We start from the raw sequence: 24,106 nt of genomic DNA, 5'->3' as shown, positions 1-24,106 counted from the left end.
TGGTGCAGCGTTGCAAGAGAGGAAATTTGTAGAATCCTATGATATGGCCTTTTAGAGCAGTTTGTGGTTTGACCCACTACTAGGAGAACAGCAAGTCTGGATTGGGTGTTATGTAATGACCCAGATTTGATTAGGGAGCTTAAGGTAAAGGACCCCTTAAGGGCATAGTGACCATTATACTCAATGCTCTGATCAATGAAAACAAGTAGGCCATATGACTTCTTTACCATCCTGTCTAATTGTGTTACCACATTCAGGGAACTATACCCTTGTACCCCTAGGCCTCTATTTTACTACACGGTCCAGGACTCTGCCATTCACTGCATATCCTGCTACTTGCACACTTGCATAAGTGCGAGTTAAATTTCATCTGTCATTTCATTGCACTTTTTTCAAGTTGATCCATTGTAACCTTGGACAGCCTTCCTCACTGTCCAATATACTATCAATTTTGATGTCATTTGCAAATGACCAATCATTGCCACATAGATTGTCATTTCATATTAATAGTTTGGATGGGAAAGGATCCAGCATAGACCCAGATGCATACCACTGGTCATAAGCTTCCAACCAGAAAAATAATATTCTACTACCATGCTATGCCTCCAAGCATACAATTGAAGAGGTCATCATTGATCCAATGTGATCTAACCAATCAGAGTGGTCTCATCAAAGGTCTTGCTAAAGTCCATGGATGGAACATCTACTTCCTTGCAGTTGGCAATCTACTCGGTCTTTTCTTCAATAAAACAATCAAATTCATGAAACAATTCTTGCACACAATTCTATGCTGACCATCTCTTATCAATTCTTACCTTTCCAAAAGCCTTTCAGAATTTCTAACCACTGATGTTAACTTCACTAGCCCGAGGGTTCCCTGTCTTGTCCTTTTAGCCCTTTGAGAAAAGCACACCAGTCATCCTCTTGTCTTCTGGAACCTCACCCACCTACCGTATCGTCCTGCATTATAAAAACTATCAGGGTAAATGAATGAAAGCATATTCTATAAGTTTGTGTTTGGATAAAAATTATCAGTGGATAATCATAATATAAATTGATGAGAATGTAGCTAGAAACTGATACTTAATGTAACGATTCTAGCTTGTAGTAAAGACAACCTTCCATTCATTGGTGTTTCTAGGAATTTTTATTTTCAATTAATCTTAAATGAGACAGCATGGTTTCAAATAAAATATATATACATTATGAAAATAAAGCAAAGTAATTCATATTTTGGTACATTAAAAACATTTTCATTAAATCATAGTTGACAACAGTAAGTATTTTCAGTATATTCAAAGAGCAACTGTGTACAAATTTCTGCATAATTCCAATAAACTGATTTAAAATGTGAGATTTGTGATCTTGAAAATGTGACTGACATTATTTCCATTGGTTGTATATGACTATAGCACATAGGAACTGAAATAACAAACAAAATATAATATTCGACACCATATAAAACTGGTGAATGAGTACCAGAAATGTCAGTCCTAATGCTGTGTCCAGAGTGAAATGCGGTACTTTCTTGAAAAAATGGTTTCCACGAAGTCTTTTAATGATTTTATTATGTAATATTTCAGCACCACCCCCATTGTCTCCACCAGTGTCAGTGAATAGCTTAGTGGATAAGAAAAACAATTACTGAGTTTTATATATTGGCAAGGAATTCTTAAAAGATGCATCACTGAAATTAAAATTTGAACTGCTTCACCATTGCTACTAATGGTCCATTGCAATACTATGTGCAATAATATGGAGCAATATCAATTCAGGGATCCAAATTTCAGATCCAAAGACAGCAGGAATTGAATTTAGTCAAGTTTGTTTTCACACAATGCGACAATGTAAATTTTAAAACAATTTTTTTATATTCTTTTAGGCTGAAACCAATTCTTCCTCACATCAGTATAATGCATATAGACTGAGCTGCTGAAGGTTAAATAATTTATTTTTGAATCAACTTGAGCACTGTTGATCTGATGCAGCACGTTAATTGCATGCATTATTTCCAGATACTAATAATGACAAAGACGTGGAAGTTTTACGTACACATTAAGTACCAGAAAACAGAGTATTTTTGCATCAGTAAAGTTTCACTTGAGGTCTATAATTAAGTAATCATGCAAGTTCATTGTTAATGGCGTACCATATAATACGTAAGTCTCTTCATGTAAAACAAACTATCCTCACTTATATACTTTTAAATACTCTGTTTTATAGTAGCTTGAATTCCATTTATAAAATGTTGTTATTTTACATAGAACAGATTCCTGATCTACTACTGTGAAATTATTTTACGTTGGAAGGGAGAAGATGTTTTTGAAAGCTAATACGTTTGTGTATACAGTCCTCACAATACAATAAGATATCTGAAAATTTGCTTTGATAATTCTGCATATTATTACCATGCACCCAACTTATGTGAACAGAATAATTTATTCTTTCTTACTTTGGTATGTCCAGTGCAATTATTTTTTTTTAAATCTTGTTTTTGAAAACTTTTATGTATAAATAAAAAAAAATCAGGTTTTCCAAATTCCCTGGAGCAGTTCAACTAAACAACTTTGATTAGAATAAGCAGACAGTGTGTACTGCCAGACATCTCCCTGATGTCCAGTTTTGATAATTAAAAGATCATACAACACTTGTACAGAATCTATTAAAAGATTAAATAAAACTAAATTTCATAAATGATGGGTTTAGTATGCCAGACTGACAATGGAGCTAGAATTGTATTTTCCATATTTTTCAATTGTATACCATGCAATAACAGTTATATGAAGACAAGTATTTTATTAACAAGTACATTGTTTTATTTGGATGGTATAGGCATATCGCAGTTTAAAAAAAACAAACCACTTCAAAACAGAGATTGAAATAAATCGCATAAAAAATCATTCACTTTCAAAGGATTATCAGTTATTCAGAGAAGCATTGACTCACTTCTATAGAAGTCTTTGTCATTTAAGTGCTTTTCTTCACAAAAAATAGTCACTTTATACTCAACAGCAGTAGTAGTAGTAAGATACTGTATGTAAGAGTTTCATCCCTTTACTTTTCAGAAAAGACACAATAATTCAGGAGAATGTGTACCATAATTATCTGGATTCAATAATCTTCATCTTCTATAACGTAGGCTCTCTCTTCACTAGGTCTAGTAAAGCTAAAATCAATTCTTTGTTAATCCAAATCTAAAGTGAGTCTGCAAATTCAATCACTTCCTTCATTTCAAGGAGGTCCGTGAGAGAAGTCAAGGAAGTGTGCTTATATTTCAAAACATCTTGTTACTCCAGTCCAAAAGTGCTCGTCTCTTCCACAGCTGTCAACATCTTTTCGTACAACATTGAGAAGGATGGGTATGGAGGGAGATCTAACCGATTGAAACAGGTATGAGCCCTGCAAAACAAATATAAATTACTGTCCAACAATGCTAATTAAAACAATAGCAAGTCCTATGATAACAGCATCTCTGCAAACAAGGTTAAAGGGAATAATTTTATCTGGTTAACATAATCTGATTCTGTTATTGTAAGTACTAATCTCCCCTTGGAACGAATGTGAAATCTAGATAAACTAAGCCACTAAATGTTCAAGTATTAAAGAAAATTTTTTTTTAACAGGAATCAAAGACTATTTACATAGATCCATCCTGTGACTTCAGATTGACCCAAAGGGCTTTATCATTTAAAGTATAACAGCAGGTGTAATACTCAAACTTATCTGGTATCAATTATTTGTTTGTATTTTAAGTAGCCTTTATATACATAACAGTTTAATGTGCCTCTAATGCTTATACAAATTATAATTCTGAAGCTTCTTTGTTCTTTCATTAAGTGGCTAGTATTTTCTCATTGGTCAATTTTACCACAGTTTTAAGTAAGTATGTTCTAATTGGATTATTGTTATCTATGGAATTTTCTTATCTTTTTGATATAAAAGTAGCTGCTTAATGCTAGGCACTATCTTTAGATTTTCTCTTCTTCCTGTAGTAAAACGACTGTCACTGTTTTTTTCTGTTCTCTTTGCTCTATCAACTCTTGATAAAACGATTGTGGAGCAATAAGCTTTTTGCCTTGCTCTCGACTTCTCAAAGAACCTTGGATTTAAACACCAGAATCTAACTATGTTGGCGTAATCAACAGCAGGATATTCCAGAGTTTAAAATGTGTTACACAAAGACAAGAAGAGGGATTTTTCATGCGCAACAAGAAGAGTAAGAGCTTCTGATCTTCTGCTGTCTGAGAGAAAAGTTCAGAAAAGAAGATCTGGCTTGAAATATCACATGGAAGTCAGGATTGAGGACTCTTATATTGCTATTCAAAAGAGAAACAGCTATGTAAATATTGTAACACACACAAAATGCTGGAGGAACTCATCAGGCCAAGCAGCATCTATGGAAAAGAGTACAGTCAACGTTTCTGGCCAAGACCCTTCAGCAGGCCTGGAGAAAAAAAAGATGAGTTGGAGTAAGAAGGTGGGGGCGAAACGGGAGGAAGAAGCACAAGGTGATAGGTGAAGCCAGGAGGGTGAAGGGTGAAGCTTATTGGTAAAAGAGGGCTGGGGAAATGGTAAGTCTAATAGGAGAGGACCAAAGGCCATGGAAGAAAGAAAAGAGGGGAGGAGCACCAGAGGGAGGCGATGGGCAGGCAAGGAGATAAGGTGAGAGAGGGAAAAGGGGATGGGGATTGGTGAAGGGGGGGCATTTACCAGAAGTTCAAGAAATCGAGGTTGATGTCAGTAGGTTGGAGGCTACCTAGGCAGAATATAAAGTATTGTTCTTTCAACCTGAGTGTGGCCTCTTCACAACAGTGGAGGAGGCCATGGATAGACATATTGGAATGGAATGGCGTGGAATTAAAATGGGTGGCCAATGGGAGATCCTGCTTTTTCTGCCAGATGGAGTGTAGGTCTCCCCCTCTATGTGGACATATTAGTTGCAATCAATTTGGTCCTAACCTATTCAGTTACAATCTATTCACATAGATGTGGTGTCTGAAAAGAGGATGCTGTCCAAGTTGCATGCCATCTTGGACAATGTCTCCCATCCACTACATAATGTACTGGGTGGGCATAGGAGTACATTCAGCCAGAGACTCATTCCACCGAGATGCAACACAGAGCGTCATAGGAAGTCATTCCTGCCTGTGGCCATCAAACTTTACAACTCCTCCCTTGGAGGGTCAGACACCCTGAGCCAATAGGCTGGTCCTGGACTTACTTCCTGGCATAATTTACATATTACTATTTAACTATTTATGGTTTTATTACTATTTATTATTTATGGGGCAACTGTAACAAAAACCAATTTCCCCCCGGATCAATAAAATATGACTATGACCATGACAAACAAGAGAAAATCTGCAGATGCAGGATATCCGAACAACACACACAAAATGCTGGAGGAACTCAGCAGGGCAGGCGGCATCTATGGAAAAGTGTACAGTCAATGTTTTGGGCCAAGTCCTGCCAAAGGGTCTTGGTCCAAAACGTCAACTGTACTTTTTCCATAGATGCTGCCTGGCCTGCTGAGTTCCTCCAGTACTTTGTGTGTGTTGCTGGTTACAATCTATTTTGGTACTTGTTGTAAATAGTGGCTGAACAATCCATTTGGTTGTAATCTGTGTGTCACAATCTATTTGCTATTGGGTTACAATCTATTAATATTTTGAGATGTTGGTTAAAGTGATAAAGGTACGTATGAATTACAGACTTATGAAACTTACTAAGAACTCTTAACTGAATGAAACAACTCAGTTGGATAAAATTAATTAAAAATTCTGGATGAAAATATCAACACAAGAACAAGCAAGCAAGTCAAGCCAAATCAAGTGACTTTTTATTGTCATTTCGACCATAACTGCTGGTACAGTACACAGTAAAAACAAGATAACATTTTTCAGGACCATGGTGCTGCATGAACTACACTGAACTACGTAAAAACAACACAAAAACTACACTAGACTACAGACCTACCCAGGACTGCATAAAGTGCACAAAACAGTGCAGGCATCACAATAAATAATAAACAAGACAATAGACACAGTAGAGGGCAGTAGTTTGGTGTCAGTCCAGGCTCTGGATATTGAGGAGTCCGATGGCTTGGGGGAAGAAACTGTTACATAGTCTGGTCATGAGAGCCCAAATGCTTCGGTGCCTTTTTCCAGATGGCAGGAGGGAGGAGAGTTTATATGAGGGGTGCGTGGGGTTCTTCATAATGCTGTTTGCTTTACGGATGCAGCGTGTGGTGTAAATGTCTGTAATGGCAGGAAGAGAGACCCCAATGATCTTCTCAGCTGACCTCACTATCTGCTGCAGAGTCCTGCGATCTGAGACGGTGCAATTCCCGAACCAGGCAGTGATGCAGCTGCTCAGATGCTCTCAATACAACCTCTGTAGAATGTGGTGAGGATGGGGGGTGGGAGATGGACTTTTCTCAGCCTTCGCAGAAAGTAGAGACGCTGCTGGGCTTTCTTTGCTATGGAGCTGGTGTTTAGGGACCAGGTGAGATTCTCCACCAGGTAAACACCAAGAAATTTGGTGCTCTTAACGATCTCTACAGAGGAGTCGTCGATGTTCAGCGGAGAGTGGTCGCTCTGTGCTCTCTTGAAGTCAACAACCATCTCTTTTGTTTTGTTTACATTCAGAGACAGGTTGTTGGCTCTGCACCAGTCTATTAGCCACTGCACTCCTCTCTGTATGCTGACTCATCGTTCTTGCTGATGAGACCCACCACAGTCATGTCATCGGCGAGCTTGATGATGTGGTTCGAGCTGTGTGTTGCAGCACAGTCGTGGGTCAGCAGAGTGAACAGCAGTGGGCTGAGCACACAGCCCTGGGGGGGCCCCGTGCTCAGTGTGATGGTGTTGGAGATGCTACTTCTGATCCGGACTGACAGAGATCTCCCAGTCAGGAAGTCTAGGATCCAGTTGCAGAGGGAGGTGTTCACGCCCAGTAGGCTCAGCTTTCCAATCAGTTTCTGAGGAATGATTGTGTTGAATGCTGAGCTATGAACAGCATACGAACGTACATGTCTTTTTTGTCCAGGTGGGTGAGGGCCAGGTGGAGGGTGATGGCAACGGCGTCGTCTGTTGAACGGTTGGGACGATACGTGAACTGCAGGGGATCCAGTGAGGGGGGCAGCAGGGTCTTGATATGCCTCATGATGAGCCTCTCGAAACACTTCATGGTGATGGATGTGAGTGCGACGGGACGGTAGTCATTGAGGCAGAACACTGAAGACTTCTTCGGCACGGGGACAATGGTGGCGGCCTTGAAGCACGTAGGAACGACAGCGCTGCTCAGGGAGATGTTGAAGATGTCAGTGAGAGTCTCAGCTAGCTGGTCTGCACATCCTCTAAGCACTCTGCCAGGAATATTGTCTGGTCCAGCAGCCTTCTGTGGGTTGACCCTGCACAGGGTTCTCCTCACATCGGCTACGGTAAGACACAGCACCTGGTCATTTGGAGGAGGGGTGGTCTTCCTCACCGCCATGTCATTTTCCGCCTTGAAACGAGCGTAGAAGTTGTTCAATGCATCTGGGAGGGAGGCATCACCAGCACAGGCAGGTGGTGTTGTCTTGTAGTTGGTGTTGTCCTGAATGCCCTTCCACATGCACCACGTGTCGCCACTGTCCTGGAAGTGGCTGTGGATTCACTGGGCATGTGCACGCTTTGCCCCTCTGATGGCCTGGGACAGTTTGGACTTCGCCGTTGTTAGGGCTGCCTTGTCGCCTGCTCTAAAGGCGGAGTCACAGGTCCTCAGCAGTGCATGCACCTCCGCGGTCATCCATGGCTTCTGGTTAGCAAGTATCGTTCAAGAAAATAGCTGCTACTTATTTAGAGATAAGACCGCATGGTCAGTTTAATTGAGTGTGTGAGTGATTGAAAGTGTACCATATAACCTACTGTATAATATAGGACTACTTTATGTTGTACTAATACATTGTATTGAGCACGCGCTATTAGGCACGTACCATAGTAAAACCATAGAAACCATAGAAACTACAGCACAGAAACAGGCCTTTTGGCCCTTCTTGGCTGTGCCGAACCATTTTCTGCCTAGTCCCACTGACCTGCACACGGACCAGATCCCTCTATACATCTCCCATCCATGTATCTGTCCAATTTATCCTTAAATGTTAAAAAAGAACCTGCATTTACCACCTCATCTGGCAGCTCATTCCATACTCCCACCACTCTCTGTGTGAAGAAGCCCCCCCTAATGTTCCCTTTAAACTTTCCCCCCCTCACCCTTAACCCATGTCCTCTGGTTTTCTTCTCCCCTTGCCTCAGTGGAAAAAGCCTGCTTGCATTCACTCTATCTATACCCATCATAATTTTATATACCTCTATCAAATCTCCCCTCATTCTTCTACGCTCCAGGGAATAAAGTCCTAACCTATTCAACCTTTCTCTGTAACTGAGTTTCTCGAGTCCCGGCAACATCCTTGTAAACCTTCTCAGCACTCTTTCAACCTTATTTATATCATTCCTGTAATTTGGTGACCAAAACTGAACACAATACTCCAGATTCAGCCTCACCAATGCCTTATACAACCTCATCATAACATTCCAGCTCTTATACTCAATACTTTGATTAATAAAGGCCAATGTACCAAAAGCTCTCTTTACGACCCTATCTACCTGTGACGCCACTTTTAGGGAATTTTGTATCTGTATTCCCAGATCCCTCTGTTCTACTGCACTCCTCAGTGCCTTACCATTAACCCTGTATATTCTACCTTGGTTTGTCCTTCCAACATGCAGTACCTCACACTTGTCTGTATTAAACTCCATCTGCCATTTTTCAGCCCATTTTTCCAGCTGGTCCAAGTCCCTCTGCAGGCTCTGAAAACCTTCTTCGCTGTCTACTACACCTCCAATCTTTGTATCATCAGCAAATTTGCTGATCCAATTTACCACATTATCATCCAGATCATTGATATAGATGACAAATAACAATGGACCCAGTACTGATCCCTGTGGCACACCACTAGTCACAGGCCTCCACTCAGAGAAGCAATTCTCTACTACCACTCTTTGGCTTCTTCCATTGAGCCAATGTCTATTCCAATTTACCACCTCTCCATGTATATCTAGCGACTGAATTTTCCTAATTAACCTCCCATGTGGGACCTTGTCAAAGACCTTACTGAAGTCCATGTAGACAATATCCACTGCCTTCCCTTCATCCACTTTCCTGGTAACCTCCTCGAAAAACTCCAATAGATTGGTCAAACATGACCTGCCACGCACAAAGCCATGTTGACTCTCCCTAATAAGTCCCTGTCTATCCAAATGCTTGTAGATTCTGTCTCTTAGTACTCCCTCCAATAATTTACCTACTACCGACGTTAAACTTACCGGCCTATAATTTCCCGGATTACTTTTCGATCCTTTTTTAAACAATGGAACAACATGAGCCACTCGAGACAGTGACATTTTAAATATTTCTGCCAGGGCCCCTGCAATTTCGACACACTAGTCTCCTTCAAGGTCCGAGGGAACACCCTGTCAGGTCCCGGGGATTTATCCACTTTAATTTTCCTCAAGACAGCAAGCACCTCCTCCTTTTCAATCTGTACAGTTTCCATGATCTCACTACTTGTTTCCCTTAATTCTATAGACTTCATGCCAGTTTCCTTAGTATATACAGACGCAAAAAACCTATTTAAGATCTCCCCCATTTCCTTTGGTTCCGCACATAGCCAACCACTCTGATCCTCAAGAAGACCAATTTTATCCCATACAATCCTTTTGCTATTAATATACCTGTAAAAGCTCCTTGGATTATCCTTCACTTTGACTGCCAAGGCAACCTCATGTCTTCTTTTAGCCCTCCTGATTTGCTTCTTAAGTATTTTCTTGCACTTCTTATATTCCTCAAGCACCTTATTTACTCCCTGCTTCCTATACATGTCATACAACTCCCTCTTCTTCTTTATCAGAGTTGCAATATCCCTTGAGAACCAAGGTTCCTTATTCCTATTCACTTTGCCTTTAATCCTGACAGGAACATACAAATTCTGCACTCTCAAAATTTCTCCTTTGAAGGCTTCCCACCTACCGATCACATCTTTGCCAGAGAACAACCTGTCCCAATCCACGCTTTAGAGATCCTTTCTCATTTCTTCAAATTTGGCCTTCTTCCAGTTCAGAACCTCAACCCTAGGACCAGATCTATCCTTGTCCATGATCAAGTTGAAATTAATGGTGTTATGATCACTGGAACCAAAGTGCTCCCCTATACAGACTTCTGTCACTTGTCCTAACTTGTTTCCTAACAGGAGATCCAATATTGCATCCCCTCTAGTTGGTCCCTCTATATATTGATTTAGAAAAATTTCCTGAACACATTCTACAAACTCTAAACCATCTAGACCCCTAACAGTATGGGAGTCCCAATCAATATATGGAAAATTAAAATCCCCTACCACCACAACTTTATGTTTCCTGCAGTTGCCTGCTATCTCGCTGCAGATTTGCTCTTCCAATTCTTGTTGACTATTGGGTGGTCTGTAATACAATCCCACTAATGTGGCCATACCTTTCCTGTTTCTCAGCTCCACCCATAAGGACTCAGTAGACAAGCCCTCTAATCTGTCCTGCCTGAGCACTGCTGTAATATTTTCCCTAATAAGCAATGCTACTCCCCCACCTTTCATTCCTCTGCCTCGATCACATCTGAAACATCGGAACCCTGGAATATTAAGCTGCCAGTCCTGCCCCTCCTGTAGCCAAGTTTCACTAATTGCTATAACGTCATAATTCCAAGTGTCAATCCACGCCCTCAACTCATCCGCCTTCCCCGCAATACTCCTAGCGTTGAAATATATACACCTCAGAAGATTTTTACCACCACTCACAACCTTTCTATTAGCGGATTTGCTTGAACTTTTAACATCATTTATTTTCACCCCAGCCACACTGTCAGCTCTGGCACTCTGGTTCCCATCCCCCTGCAAATCTAGTTTAAAGCCTCCCCAATAGCACTAACAAACCTCCCTGAAAGGATATTGGTCCCCGTGTAATTCAAGTGTAACCCGTCTCTCTTGTACAGGTCCCACCTGCCCCAGAAGAGGTCCCAATGATCCTGAAATCTGAAACCCTGCCCCCTACACCAGTTCCTCAGCCATTTGTTCATCCTCCAGAGCATCCTATTCCTACCCTCAGTGGCTCGTAGCACAGGTAGCAATCCTGAGATTACCACCCTCGAGGTCCTGCTTTTAATATATACGGATTTGTATATATGTGTGTTCAGTTCGGTTTTAGTTAGTAAAGAATCCTGTCGATTTAGCTCCCGTCTCCAGCGTTTTTATTAATGATATTGTAGTGTAAACCGGCCACATACACAACAAATTGGCGATGAGGTTAATGAACCTACATCATATCGGAACACCATGTTATAAGTGATAACGATACTCAGAAGAAGAGAGCAAGGTACGAGCCAAGGAGCGGGAGACACGGTCGGAGCCGCAACACGTCCAGCCGAGACCACAGCCGATGCTGACCTCAGGGGCTGAGGGGCTGCCTGCCCCAGAAGGGAGATTTTAAAAAAGGAGTGACACACGTATCGAGCCAGAGTATGCTTGCGACGCCAACAAGAAAAGTCACGTGAGTCAAAAAGAAAGCAAGGGACCAGGGCTAAATTAACAAGGGACTGAGGCTGAATTTACATGACAAGGATAAATTAACATAACAAGGATGGTGTTAATTGGAACCATTACAGCATTTGATAGTGGCATTGAAGACTGGGCAACTTATATTGAAAGAATAAAGTTATATTGTGATGCTAACGATGTTAATGAAGAAAAGGAAGCCTTTCTAAATGGTCTGCTATGACATTATCTTTAATTGGTCGAATTAATGCTATTAAAATGATAGTGCTGCCGAAGTTCTTATATGTATTTCAAACAATCCCTTCCGTTGTTCCTAAACGGTTTTTTTGATAGAATAGACTCTGAAATTTTATCTTATATTTGGAATAATAAAAATCCTAGATTAAGTAAACCTCTATTGCAGAAATTAAAAAAGCATGGTGGTATGGCTTTGCCGAATTTTAGAATGTATTACTGGGCAATTAATATTCGATAAATTTCATTTTGGATTCATTATTCAGACATACATGACTGTCCTTTATGGGTGGATTTGGAGAAAGACTCGGTGAAGGGGTATTCTTTGGCCTCTTTACTGGAAGCTTCTCTTCCTTTTTTGCTTTCTAAGATTGGTAGTCAAGACCTCAATCCCATTATTAAACATACATTAAGAATTTGGTTTCAGTTTCGTAGATTTTTTTGAGTTTTATAACTTTGTTCTTTCTGGTAAGATCCATCTTTATTTTTTTAAACCATCAATTTCTGATCAAACCTTCTTAACTTGGAAAACCAAAGGAATAATAACTTTTTTAGATTTGTTTATGGGGGATTGTTTAATGTCTTTCACTCAGTTAGTGGACAAATATGACTTATCTAATGCACACTTTTTTAGATATTTACAAATTAGGAATTTTTTACGTAGTTTACTTCCAAATTTTCCCTCTGCTTATCCACCCAATATGATAGATACCCTTTTTCAGATTAAACCATTTCAAAATGACTGATAGCTATAATTTATAAATGGTTATTGAATTTGCAAAAGGTATCTAACGATAAAATTAAAGATGCGTGGGAATTGGAATTTCAAGAGTCACTTTCAGACGATCAATGGGATAAAATTTTTCATTTGGTAAATACCTCATCTATTTGTGCCCGTCATTCCTTGATACAGTTCAAGGTAGTACATTGGGCACATATGTTAAAGGATAAATTAGCCCGTATTTTTCCCAATATTAATCCTATTTGTGACAGATATAATATTGAGGTGGCTACTTTAACTCATATGTTTTGGTCTTGTATCAAGATAGATAATTTTTGAAAAGATGTCTTTAAAACTTTATCAAAAGTCTTGAATTTGGATCTACAACCGAATTTATTTACAGCAATTCTTGGGATCATTCTACCGGAAGCAGGATATGTTCCTGTTTCCGCTCAACCATGTTCCTGTTTTACAACTTTATTGGCTAGGAGACCCACTTTGCTTAAATGTAAGGATTCTAATCCACCTACTGTTTTTTACTGGCTTTCCTCCATTATGTCCTGTCTAAGTTTAGAGAAATTAAGAAGTTGGACATTTGATACATCCTTTAAATTTGAAGAAACCTGGCGACCTTTTATTCAATATTTTCATATGGTTTGATTTATTGCTCTTCCAGTTACTTTCTTGAAACTTTGGATTTGATCAGAAAGTTTCCCTTTTTTCTTGCTTTTACTCTCAATATGGGCTGCCCAGTGCCCTTTTTTTTCTTTTTTTTTATTATTTTTTGTTTTTGTTTATAGAGAATAATGATTTTTTTCATATATATATATATAAAAATTATAAAAGTTTCTTTATTTTTTTTCTTTTTATGAAATGATAAGAGGAGAATTGATTATCTTATTTTTCATTATATACTATTGATTAATACTATATATGATCTTGATAATGTTTACGTTACCTTTTATATGTATTGTTATTGATACAGATATCTGAGATAATCCTCCTCTTGTTTGTATATATGTACTTTTTTAAAATTAATAAAAAGATTGATAAAGAAAGAAGAAAACACTGGATAAACCCGGTCTACACTAGACCAGATAAATCCGTAACCGAAGCTTTTTCTCTTCATTTTGACCCTCAGTCCACACTGAAACAGTGTTTTCCTCCCCCAAAAACGAAACTTTTCTAAAACGCTTTCTAGAGTGTTTAAATCTGAAAACACTGGTTGGGTGTTGTAGTGTGTATGGGGTAACCGGAGGTTTTAAAAAACCTGTTGTCCCTTTCATCGGTGACGAGACTATGGCTGTAGGAAATGTTTCCAGGGTGACCCCTCTGTGGGAGTGGGGAAGATGTTGGTGGGGCCACCCGGGGGTCTGTGTGTCCGTATGTGTAGCTATTGTAGTGGCTGTCAGGCTGGTATTGTGGCGGTGAAAGGTACTGGGGGGAGCCATCATATTCCTCATCATTGCAAATCCCTCTGCAACAGAGTTAGTCAGTTTTTCAATGTTTGTCTTCAGCTGGGTCATACTGTCAGTTGCCTCCATATGCTCCAGTATTTGTTTATTCAGTTTTAAGTCCTCCTGCGTGAGAGCTAACAGCTGTCCGTCATTTGGCAATTTACTTTTCAGTTTTTCTAGTCTGTAACTGGACAAACGCGCACCAAGTATATCGTTTCCTCTTCGCTTGTTTTCTGTAGATGTGTCCTGCGCTTGCCCAGTAGGAGGAAATTCACCCAAATACCTGTTTTAATGCGGACGAAGGTATTTTAAAAACGCCTGGTGTGGACGCCTATCGTTTTTATGCAAAACTGGCATTTTCAAAATTACCCGGTCTAGTGTGGACGTAGCCTTAGTGTAATGGGGCAAAAACATACAGCCTGCTACAGAGCCTGTTAACCCCAGAAAAGCCAGCTGACAAAACGTTCAAGCAAATAGTAGACACTCTCCAACAGCATTTAAACCCCAAACCGCTGGTCATTGCTAAAAGATTTAATTTCCATAAACGGAATCAGAGCAAAAATGAAAGCATTTCTGAATATTGTGCAGAATTGCGCAAATTATCAGAACATTGTCAATTTGGAGCTGGTCTATCAGATGCATTGAGGGACAGGTTAGTGTGTGGCATGCACTGTGAAACCACACAGAAGAAGCTCCTGTATGAAAAAGACCTTACATTTGAGAAAGTGTTAAACATCTCAATATCATTAGAAACAGCCGCACGAGGTGCTTCCAAGATACAACAAAAATCTATGGAATATGCCACAAGTAAAATGACTGAACAGAATTGAAGGAAAGAAATGTCACCGTTGTGGGAACAGGTTACATGACCCTGATGATGGTTGGTTTAAAGATAAAGAATGCAGAAACTGTGGCAAACAGGGCCACATTGGCAGAGTAAGCAAAGCTAGTAAACAGCAGAAAAAAGACAAGGTACAGTTCATGGCTTGGCTTCACGAACGAAGATTTAGGAAGGGGGCTGCCCACGTCTGCTGCAGGCTCACTGGTGGCTGACAAGGCCAGTACGGGACAGGCAGGTCCGGCCACAGCGGCTGCAAGGGAAATTCTGTTCTGGGTTTGGTGCTGCCGTGTCATGGTTCTTCCTCCTTCTCTGTTTGTCCTCAATGCCAGCCCTGCGTGCGTTCTCAAAGGAGGAGATAGACTGGCGAGCGGTGTGTCGCCAGGCCTCGTGATCACAGGCTAGATTAGACCACTGGCGATGGTCAATGTGACAAGCATCAAGGGATTTCTTCAGAGAGTCCCTGTACCCCTTCTTTGGTGCCCCTCTGTCATAGTGGCCAGTGGAGAGTTCACCATACAACACAGTCTCGGGCAGGCGATGATGCTCTATCCTGGAGATGTGCCCTGCCCAGTGCAGCTGTGTCTTCAACAGCATGGCCTCACTGCTGGTGACCTCTGCCCGTTTGAGAACTTCAATGTTGGTGACAAAGTCACTCCAGTGGATGTTGAGGATGGTGCGAAGGTACGCTGGTGGAAACGCTCAAGAAGTCATAGATGGTGGCGGTAGATGACCCACGACTCGGAGCCGTACAGGAGGGTGGTCACTACAACGGCTCTGTACACACTGATCTTTGTGCCTTTCTTCAAATGCTTATTGTTCCAGACTGTTTCGTACAGCCTGCCGAATGCGTTGTTTGCCTTTGCCAGTCTGTTGTCAATCTCTTTGTTGATCTTGGCATGAGACGAGTTGGTGCACCCCAGGTAGCTGAACTGGTGGACTGTCTTCAGCTCTACCTCACTGTTGGTGATGCAGGGAGAGTGGTAATCTTCCTGAGGTGCGGGCTGATGGAGAGCTTCTGTCTTCAAGCTGACCTCCAGTCCGAAGAGCTCAGCAGCCTCTGCAAAGCAGGATGTTATACGCTGCAGGGCTGTCTCTGTGTGGGCAACAAGGGCAGCACTGTCGGCGAAGAGTAACTCTCGGATGAGTTACTCCAATGTCTTGCTGTGGGACTGTAGTCACCTCAGGTTGAACAGGCTGCCATCACTGCGGTATCAGATGTAGAGAAACAAGAAACCCCAGAAAGAAAAATACAACAATGTGCACAAAATGAAAGAAAACAATGCTGATGAAAACTACTCAGACAAAAGAGAATTGCCTTGTCTGCAACTTCACAGCGTGAAAGACACAGATAATCGAAGAGTAATATGGATCGCTCCACAAGTGGCAGGCGTGAGACTGAAAATGGAGTTGGATACAGGCCCAGCTTTAACAGTAATCTCCGTACACGACTACAATCGACCGTTTTCTCACATACCTCTGAAACAAACTACACTACTGCTAAAGATTTACACAGGACGGAAAGTGCTTCCCAAAGGTAAAATTAATGTGACAGTGACTTACGGAGACAAAACACAGCAGCTGAACCTCTATGTACTGAAAAATAGAGGACCACCATTGCTGGGACGTGAATGGCTCAGGAAAATTCAGTTGGATTGGCACACCATCAAGGCACTAGATGTGTCAGCAAAAGCGGGCAGCAAGGCTACATTTGAGAGACTATTACAAATACTTGCTGACTCTGAAGAAGTGTTCATGAAAGGAATAGGAACACCTCAGGGCATGAAGGCAAAGATTGAGATTGAGGAAAATGCAGGTCCAAAAGTTTACAAAGCCAGACCAGGGCCATATGCAATCCATCCAACAGTAGAGGCAGAGCTGAAAAATCTGGAGCAGACTGGGGTCCTGTCAAAGGTGGATTGGAGTGAATGGGCCACACCCATTGTTCCAGTGATGAAGAAAACCTCCAGCACAAAACCAGGAAAACCAAGCAAGGTGCGCATATATGGCGACTTAAAGTGACTGTCAACCCAGTTTTCCGCACAGTACAGTATCCCCTACCCCGTATTGAGGACATATTTGCTTCCCTGTCAAGAGGGGAACATTTCACCAAAATTGATTTGACCCAGGCTTACCTCCAAATGGAAATTGAGGAAGCATCCAAGAAATACCTGACAATAAATACACACAAAGGACTTTACCAGTACAACAGGTTGGTGTTTGGGATAGCATCAGCGCCTGCAATCCGGCAAAGGGCAATGGACCAGGTTCTGCAGGGGATTCCAGGGACTCAGTGTTACCTGGATGACATCATTGTCACCGGCAAGGATGACAACAAAGATCTTTCTAACCGAAAACAAGTGCTCACCAGGTTACGAGAATATGGGCTCAGAGCTAATTGACAGAAATGTGAGTTTTTCAAAAAGAAAATTTCATACTGTGGGCATGTGATCAACAAGGATGGCTTACACATGTCTCAACACAAGATAGAAGTGGTGCTTACGGCACCACCACCTGAAAATGTGTCTCAGCTGAGAAGATATCTTGGTCTAGTGAACTATTACCACAAGTTCTTGCCTAACCTATCTACAGTCCTACACCCACTAAATGCATTATTACAGACAGGGACACAACGGAAGTGGACTGAGAGCTGTGAGAAAGTGTTTGAAGAAACTAAAAGACTCATAACTTCAGAAGGATCTGTTCTGGGACCTCTACTTTTCGTGATTTTTATTAATGACCTGGATGTGGGGGTAGAAGGGTGGGTTGGCAAGTTTGCAGACGACACAAAGGTTGGTGGTGTTGTAGATAGTTTAGAGGATTGTCGAAGATTGCAGAGCAACATTGATTGGATGCAGAAGTGGGCTGGGAAGTGGCAGATGGAGTTCAACCTGGAGAAGTGTGAGGTGGTACACTTTGGAAGGACAAACTCCAAGGCAGAGTACAAAGTAAATGACAGGATACTTAGTAGTGTGGAGGAGCAGAGGGATCTGGGGGTACATGTCCACAGATCCCTGAAAGTTGCCTCACGGGTGGATAAGGTAGTTAAGAAAGCTTATGGGGTGTTAGCTTTCATAAGTCGAGGGATAGAGTTTAAGATTCGTGATGTAATGATGCAGCTCTATAAAATTCTGGTTAGGCCACACTTGGAGTACTGTGTCCAGTTCTGGTTGCCTCACTATAGGAAGGATGTGGAAACATTGGAAAGGGTACAGAGGAGATTTACCAGGATGCTGCCTGGTTTAGAGAGTATGCATTATGATCAGAGATTAAGGGAGCTAGGGCTTTACTCTTTGGAGAGAAGGAGGATGAGAGGAGAGTGATAGAGGTGTACAAGATAATAAGAGGAATAGATAGAGTGGATAGCCAGCGCCTCTTCCCCAGGGCACCACTGCTCAATACAAGAGGACATGGCTTTAAGGTAAGGGATGGGAAGTTCAGAGGGGATATTAGAGGAAGGTTTTTTACTCAGAGAGTGGTTCGTGCGTGGAATGCACTGCCTGAGTCAGTGGTGGAGGCAGATACACCAGTGAAATTTAAGAGACTACTAGACAAGTATATGGAGGAATTTAAGGTGGGGGGTTATATGGGAGGCAGGGTTTGAGGGTCAGCACAACATTGTGGGCTGAAGGGCCTGTACTGTGCTGTACTATTCTATGTTCTAAGGGACACTCGCGCACTTTGACCCCTCCTTACCTATCCGACTAGCTTGTGATGCCTCGCCCCATGGGATAGGAGCTGTGTTATCGCACAAGTTTCCAGATGGCTCCGAAAGACCAATAACCTTTGCCTCAAGAACGCTAACTTAAGCTGAACGCAAATAGGCACAGATTGACAGGGAGGCCCTAAGCCTCGTGTGGGGAGTCAAGAAATTCAGTCACTACCCGGATGGCCAAAAGTTTACTCTGTTGACTGACCATCAGCCTCTCGAGTCAATCTTCAACCCAAGGACAGGCATTCCAGTGATGACAGCACAAAGGCCGCAGCGATGGTCCCTTTTCTTAGGAGGGCACGGGTATGACATTGAACACAAGGGGACCAAGCAACACTGCAACGCAGGTGGTTTGTCACGTTTACCACTGCCCACTTCCAAGGTAACTATGCAAATGGATTCAGCAGAGGTCTTTCACACAACAATAGTTGAACAATTACCAGTAACAAACAGCCTTATTGAAAGGGAAACACGCAATGACCCTACGTTGTCAAAAGTGTATGACATCACGATAAAGGGATGGCCAGCGCGGGGTAACACACTGGTTCCAGCCTTCTCAGCGAGGAAGGAGCAGTTGTCAGTGTGTCGAGGAACACTATTGTGTGGCTCACGAGTTGTGATTCCTCCCAAGCTATGCACCAGAGTGCTGGAGGAACTGCACGAGGGGCACCTGGGTACTGTGAAGATGAAAAGTCTTGCCCGTGCCTATGTGTGGTGGCCAGGAATCCATAAACAGATTGAGAACTTGACCAAGAACTGCTCTGGATGTCAAAAGATCCAGAACACACACTACAAGCCCCCCTCCATCCATGGGTGTGGCCCTCATCACCATGGCAATGAGTGCACATCGACTTTGCTGGACCATTCATGGACTCTTATTTTTTTTAATCGCCATCGATGCACATTCCAAATGGCCAGAGGTCATCAAAATAAAGTTAACCACGTCAGAAAAGACCATTACAGTTCTGAGGACCATGTTCGCCAGGAATGGCATACCAGAACAAATATGCACAGACAATGGACAACAAATTGTCTCTGAAGAATTCCAAAATTTTATGAAGAACAATGGAATCAAGCACTTTACGTCTGCTCTTTATCATCCATACACAAATGGCTTGGCAGAAAGATTTGTACAGACATTCAAGAAAGCCATCAAGGCAATGGACAGCGAAAATCGACCACTGCAACTCAAGATAGTCAACTTCCTCCTTGTCTATTGTAATGCAGTACATGCAACCACTAATCAGATTCCAGCGATGATGTTTCTGAACAGGAACCTGAGGTCCTGCATAGATCTCCTCAAACCAGATGTACAGTGTGATGTGGAGAACAGACAGTTCAAACACTTGAATGCTAAGTTAACACGGAGCTTCAGTGTGGGACAGTCAGTTCTTGCACGTGATTACTGGACTGAAAAGTGGCAGCCGGGTACAATTTCCACCATAGACGGACGACTGAGGTATAGAGTACAGGTGGGAGAGAACGTATGAAGATGTCATGTGGACCAAATCCTGGATGTTCAGGTGAAAATCTCAACAACACCTTGCCCGAACTCCCATGACATAGAAGCACATCATGTGGATCAAATCCTGAATGCTCAGGTGAAAACCACAACAACACCTTATCCGGACTCCCCGGACAGAGAAGCAAACACTCCTGCTGTGACCGCATCAGCCTCGCCTACAGATAAGCCTGAGATCAGTGCTGAGGACCCACCTGATGCACCTGTGGACACTACTTCCCCAAAGCAAACGTTTCAGGGCAGACATTACCCGGAGAGGCAGAGAAGATCCCCCCAGAGACTTGAGTTATAATTAATATAATTATTATTATATAACTATTATAATTTGATATTATTACATTATTAAGTAAACAATTGGTAAATGTTGTATGTTAAGGGTACATATATTTGTTTAACGTAGTGCCCCCAGTAAAAAAAAAGTTGATACACTATTAAAATAAAAGGGGAGGAGTGTACCATATAACCTACTGTATAATATAGGACTACTTTGTTGTACTAATACATCGTATTGAGCATGCACTATTAGGCGCGTATGGATCTGTATATATGTGTTTTTAAAAAAGCAAACACGAGGAATTCTGCAGATGCTGGAAATTCAAGCAACACACATCAAAGTTGCTGGTGAACGCAGCAGGCCAGACAGCATCTCTAGGAAGAGGTACAGTCGACGTTTTGGGCTGAGACCCTTCCTTCATTTTGGATCTCCCCCTCCCACTTTCAAATCTCTTACTAGCTCTTCCTTCAGTTAGTCCTGACGAAGGGTCTCGGCCCGAAACGTCAACTGTACCTCTTCCTAGAGATGCTGCCTGGTCTGCTGCGTTCACCAGCAACTTTTATGTGTGTTGCCTGTGTATATGTGTGTTCAGTTCGTGTTTGAGTTAGTAAAGAACCCTGTTGATTTAGCTCCCATCTCCAGCGTTTTTATTAATTATATTGTTGTGTAAACCGGCCACATATGGATGAGTAAAGTCTTTTACTAATCGAAAGAAATGTGGAACTTGCAATAAACTACAAAAACAGCATGATAAAGACAGTAAAAAGTCTAAAGAACAAATCTTTAAAATAACTGAATGAGCAAAAGAACATAGTATTTCAATTGATGTATGAGTTACAAAGTGAACTAAAACAAAATCAAAAAGCACAGTTGTGACTTCAAGAGGACAGTCCTGCTAGTGACGCTATGGCTAGTGCTCTGCCCTGGGAAACAGCTAGTTCTGAAGGTCTGTCCAAAGAATTAGAGCTCACATCGAACAGTCTCCCTATACAGCATCACAATCCAAACACTGGAGAATTACAGCCTCCAAGGTAGTAACACCATCTGAACTCTGAGGAATTACAGAATGGACATGACATGGACTCTACAGTAACTCAAGTGAGAATGAAAGCTTGCTCCATTAAAGACCAAGGGAATGAAGACACACAGGACTGAAGATAAAACCATTATTAATCAATGTATTACCAAGCTAGTGGCAGATCCATCAACTATTGCTCAACCACTCAACAACCTGCTGAAGGACATCAAGTGGTCAGATGATCCAATGACTCCTAATGAAGAACAACTGAAAGCATTTCAAACTTTAAAGGTGACATTGTGTACTGCATCTGCATTAGGAATCCCTGACACAGGCAGGTCATTTACTCTTATGTTAATGAGTATCTTAACTCAAGAACATGGAGATCACCAGTGTCCTGTTGGTTACCACTCTGCGAAAGATCTGATTCTACACGTTGATAGCTCCTCTAAGATTGAGAAAGGAATTAGAATAGTTCTTTTGGATATTGAAATGCTGTCATCAGGAAGCATGGCTTTTGTACCTTTGTACAACAGGCAGAATTGAAAGCTTTGATTGAAGCCCGTAAGTTAGCAGAAGGAAGATCAGCTAATATCTACACTGATTATTAATGCTTTTGGAGTTAGTCATGATTTTGGAAACTTATGGAGACAAAGAGAATTTCTTATAGCTGTAGGAACCCCAATCAAGAATTGGGTACAAGAACTTATAGATGTTATACAATTGCTTGTCAGTGGTTTCTGTATTAAAATGTAAAGATTACTCCAAAACGATTACAATGGAAAACCATGCAAATGCATTTGCAGATGAAATTGTAAAAAAAAGGCAGCATGGGAAGGAGTAAATGAAATACCAAGAACATTTGCAGTGAACAACTGGAATTATGGAAATGAAGTTCAACTCTGTATCACAGATGAACATACAAGATATCCGAGAAATGCAAATTCAATGCTCTCCACAGAAAAAGTGCTCTGGACGCAGAATGGTGGGAAGTTAAACAGTGATGGAGTATGGAGATATGACACTAGTCATAGACTAGTAGTCCAACTAAGCTGCTTCCTTATCTGGCACATCCCACAGGACGCATTGGAGTGCAAAAGATGACTGAAAGGTTTTCCCAATGGTGGTGGAATCCAACGTTCCGAGTACCAGTTCAACAAACGTTTGAAAGATGCCTGGCATGCCAGTAAACGAATCCCGGAGCAACAGAACAGCTACCACAATTAAGTGCTCCTGCCCCACCTGGTCCATTTTTACATTCACAAGTGAACTACATTTCTTTACCAAAGTTTCAAGGATACTCAGACATACTGTAAATAGTGGACAAGTTTTCAAGATAGGTGGAAGCTATTCCAACAAGGAAAGCCATTGCCATACACAGAGGAAAAGTCTGATTGAGGACTACATTCCTGGATGGGGATTGCCATGTCACATCGACTCAGACCAAGGAACACATTTCAATGGAAGTGTTCGCCAGGAATTATGTCAACTGATGAATATTGAAAGGTTATTTCATTGTCCACATCACCTGGAGCCATATAGACAAGTTGAACAAATGAATAAAATCATCAAACAACAATTGTCTAAGTACATTGAGGAAGGCACACCATGGGCTACGACTCTTCCTATGGTCTTATGTAGCATCAGAACAACCCCGAACAAGAAAACTAATTCCATTTGAGGTGGTAACAGGACATCCTATCTCACTGCCAGTAGTCCTCAATCTCAGGGAAGCTGATGTACAAATTATGGCAGACAGTTTGGTTAACTATTGTGTGAAATTAACCCAAGCTGTACAGTTTGTTTCTCAACAGGTTTCTGCCACTTGGGAAGACACAGGAGGAGGAGGACACACCCTGATTCCTGGCGAGTAGCTCTTGATTAAGAAACCACATAATGAACCATTGGGAACTCGATGGGAAGGTCCTTATCAAGTGCTGTTAATTACAAACTCAGCAGTGAAAGCGGAAGGTAAAAGTAAGTGGATACTGGACAGTCACTGCAAGCGAGCTAAAGTGGTATCCGATGAGGACAATAACTGTTGTGGTTAATGCGCCAGTAACCTCTGTCACAGTGCCCATGTTGCTGGGTTACAGTGAGCAAATCACCAACCAGTTAGAAGACTTCAAGCGAAGCAAGTTGACAAATACTGGAGAAAATGAAATTTATCCCAATGTTAACACGAGGAAATCTGCCAATGCTGGAATTTCAAGCAACACACACAAAAAAATGCTGGTGAACGCAGCAGGCTAGGCAGCATCTAACTCTAATTCTAATTCTAATGTTATTTGTTATTGTCACACTTCTACCAATTTTCCCTACTATTACACTCTACATTGTCCTAAATGGAGTAATGACTCTGGAATTTTCACTGATGATCACAATAATATTACAATTCAACAAATTTCTATCAAGTCAGACGAAGTGGTCCAAGTTCATGGAACAATACGTACTTTATGTGCAGAAATGGAGCCCGCACCTCTCTTCCAAGTAATTGGTTAAGATCTTGTTATTTAGGTCGTTTTTCTTGCTGTGAGACATACACACACTTTACCTTTACATCCCTAGTCTAAAAGTCCAAGAAACATTTCAGAAGGTAATTTTGCAAAAATTTTATCCCCGTTTTATGGTGCTGCAAAGAATATAATAGAGATGAGAAACGTTGCTGCAGCCTTAGAAAGAGTAAGTAATGACACTGCTGAAGGCAACA

At 41.5% G+C, this 24,106-nt stretch overlaps 1 protein-coding gene across 6 annotated transcripts in view; it reads right to left on the bottom strand.

The window, feature by feature from the left end:
* Positions 1 to 1,135: 1,135 nt before the first annotated feature.
* hecw2b (HECT, C2 and WW domain containing E3 ubiquitin protein ligase 2b) overlaps positions 1,136 to 24,106 on the bottom strand; it is a 377,012-nt gene continuing 354,041 nt past the window's right edge. For all 6 annotated transcript variants that reach the window (XM_063051950.1, XM_063051951.1, XM_063051952.1 and 3 more), the window contains one exon: positions 1,136 to 3,399. In XM_063051950.1, coding sequence (XP_062908020.1) covers positions 3,288 to 3,399 — 112 coding nt within the window. In that variant the 3' untranslated portion in view covers positions 1,136 to 3,287. The remainder of the gene's footprint in view (positions 3,400 to 24,106) is intronic.

Source organism: Mobula hypostoma, chromosome 6 (assembly GCF_963921235.1).
Source record: "Mobula hypostoma chromosome 6, sMobHyp1.1, whole genome shotgun sequence".
Classification (NCBI taxonomy): domain Eukaryota; kingdom Metazoa; phylum Chordata; class Chondrichthyes; order Myliobatiformes; family Myliobatidae; genus Mobula; species Mobula hypostoma.
Note: the sequence above shows the minus strand (reverse complement) of the source record. Positions and strands in the feature narration are given on the sequence as shown.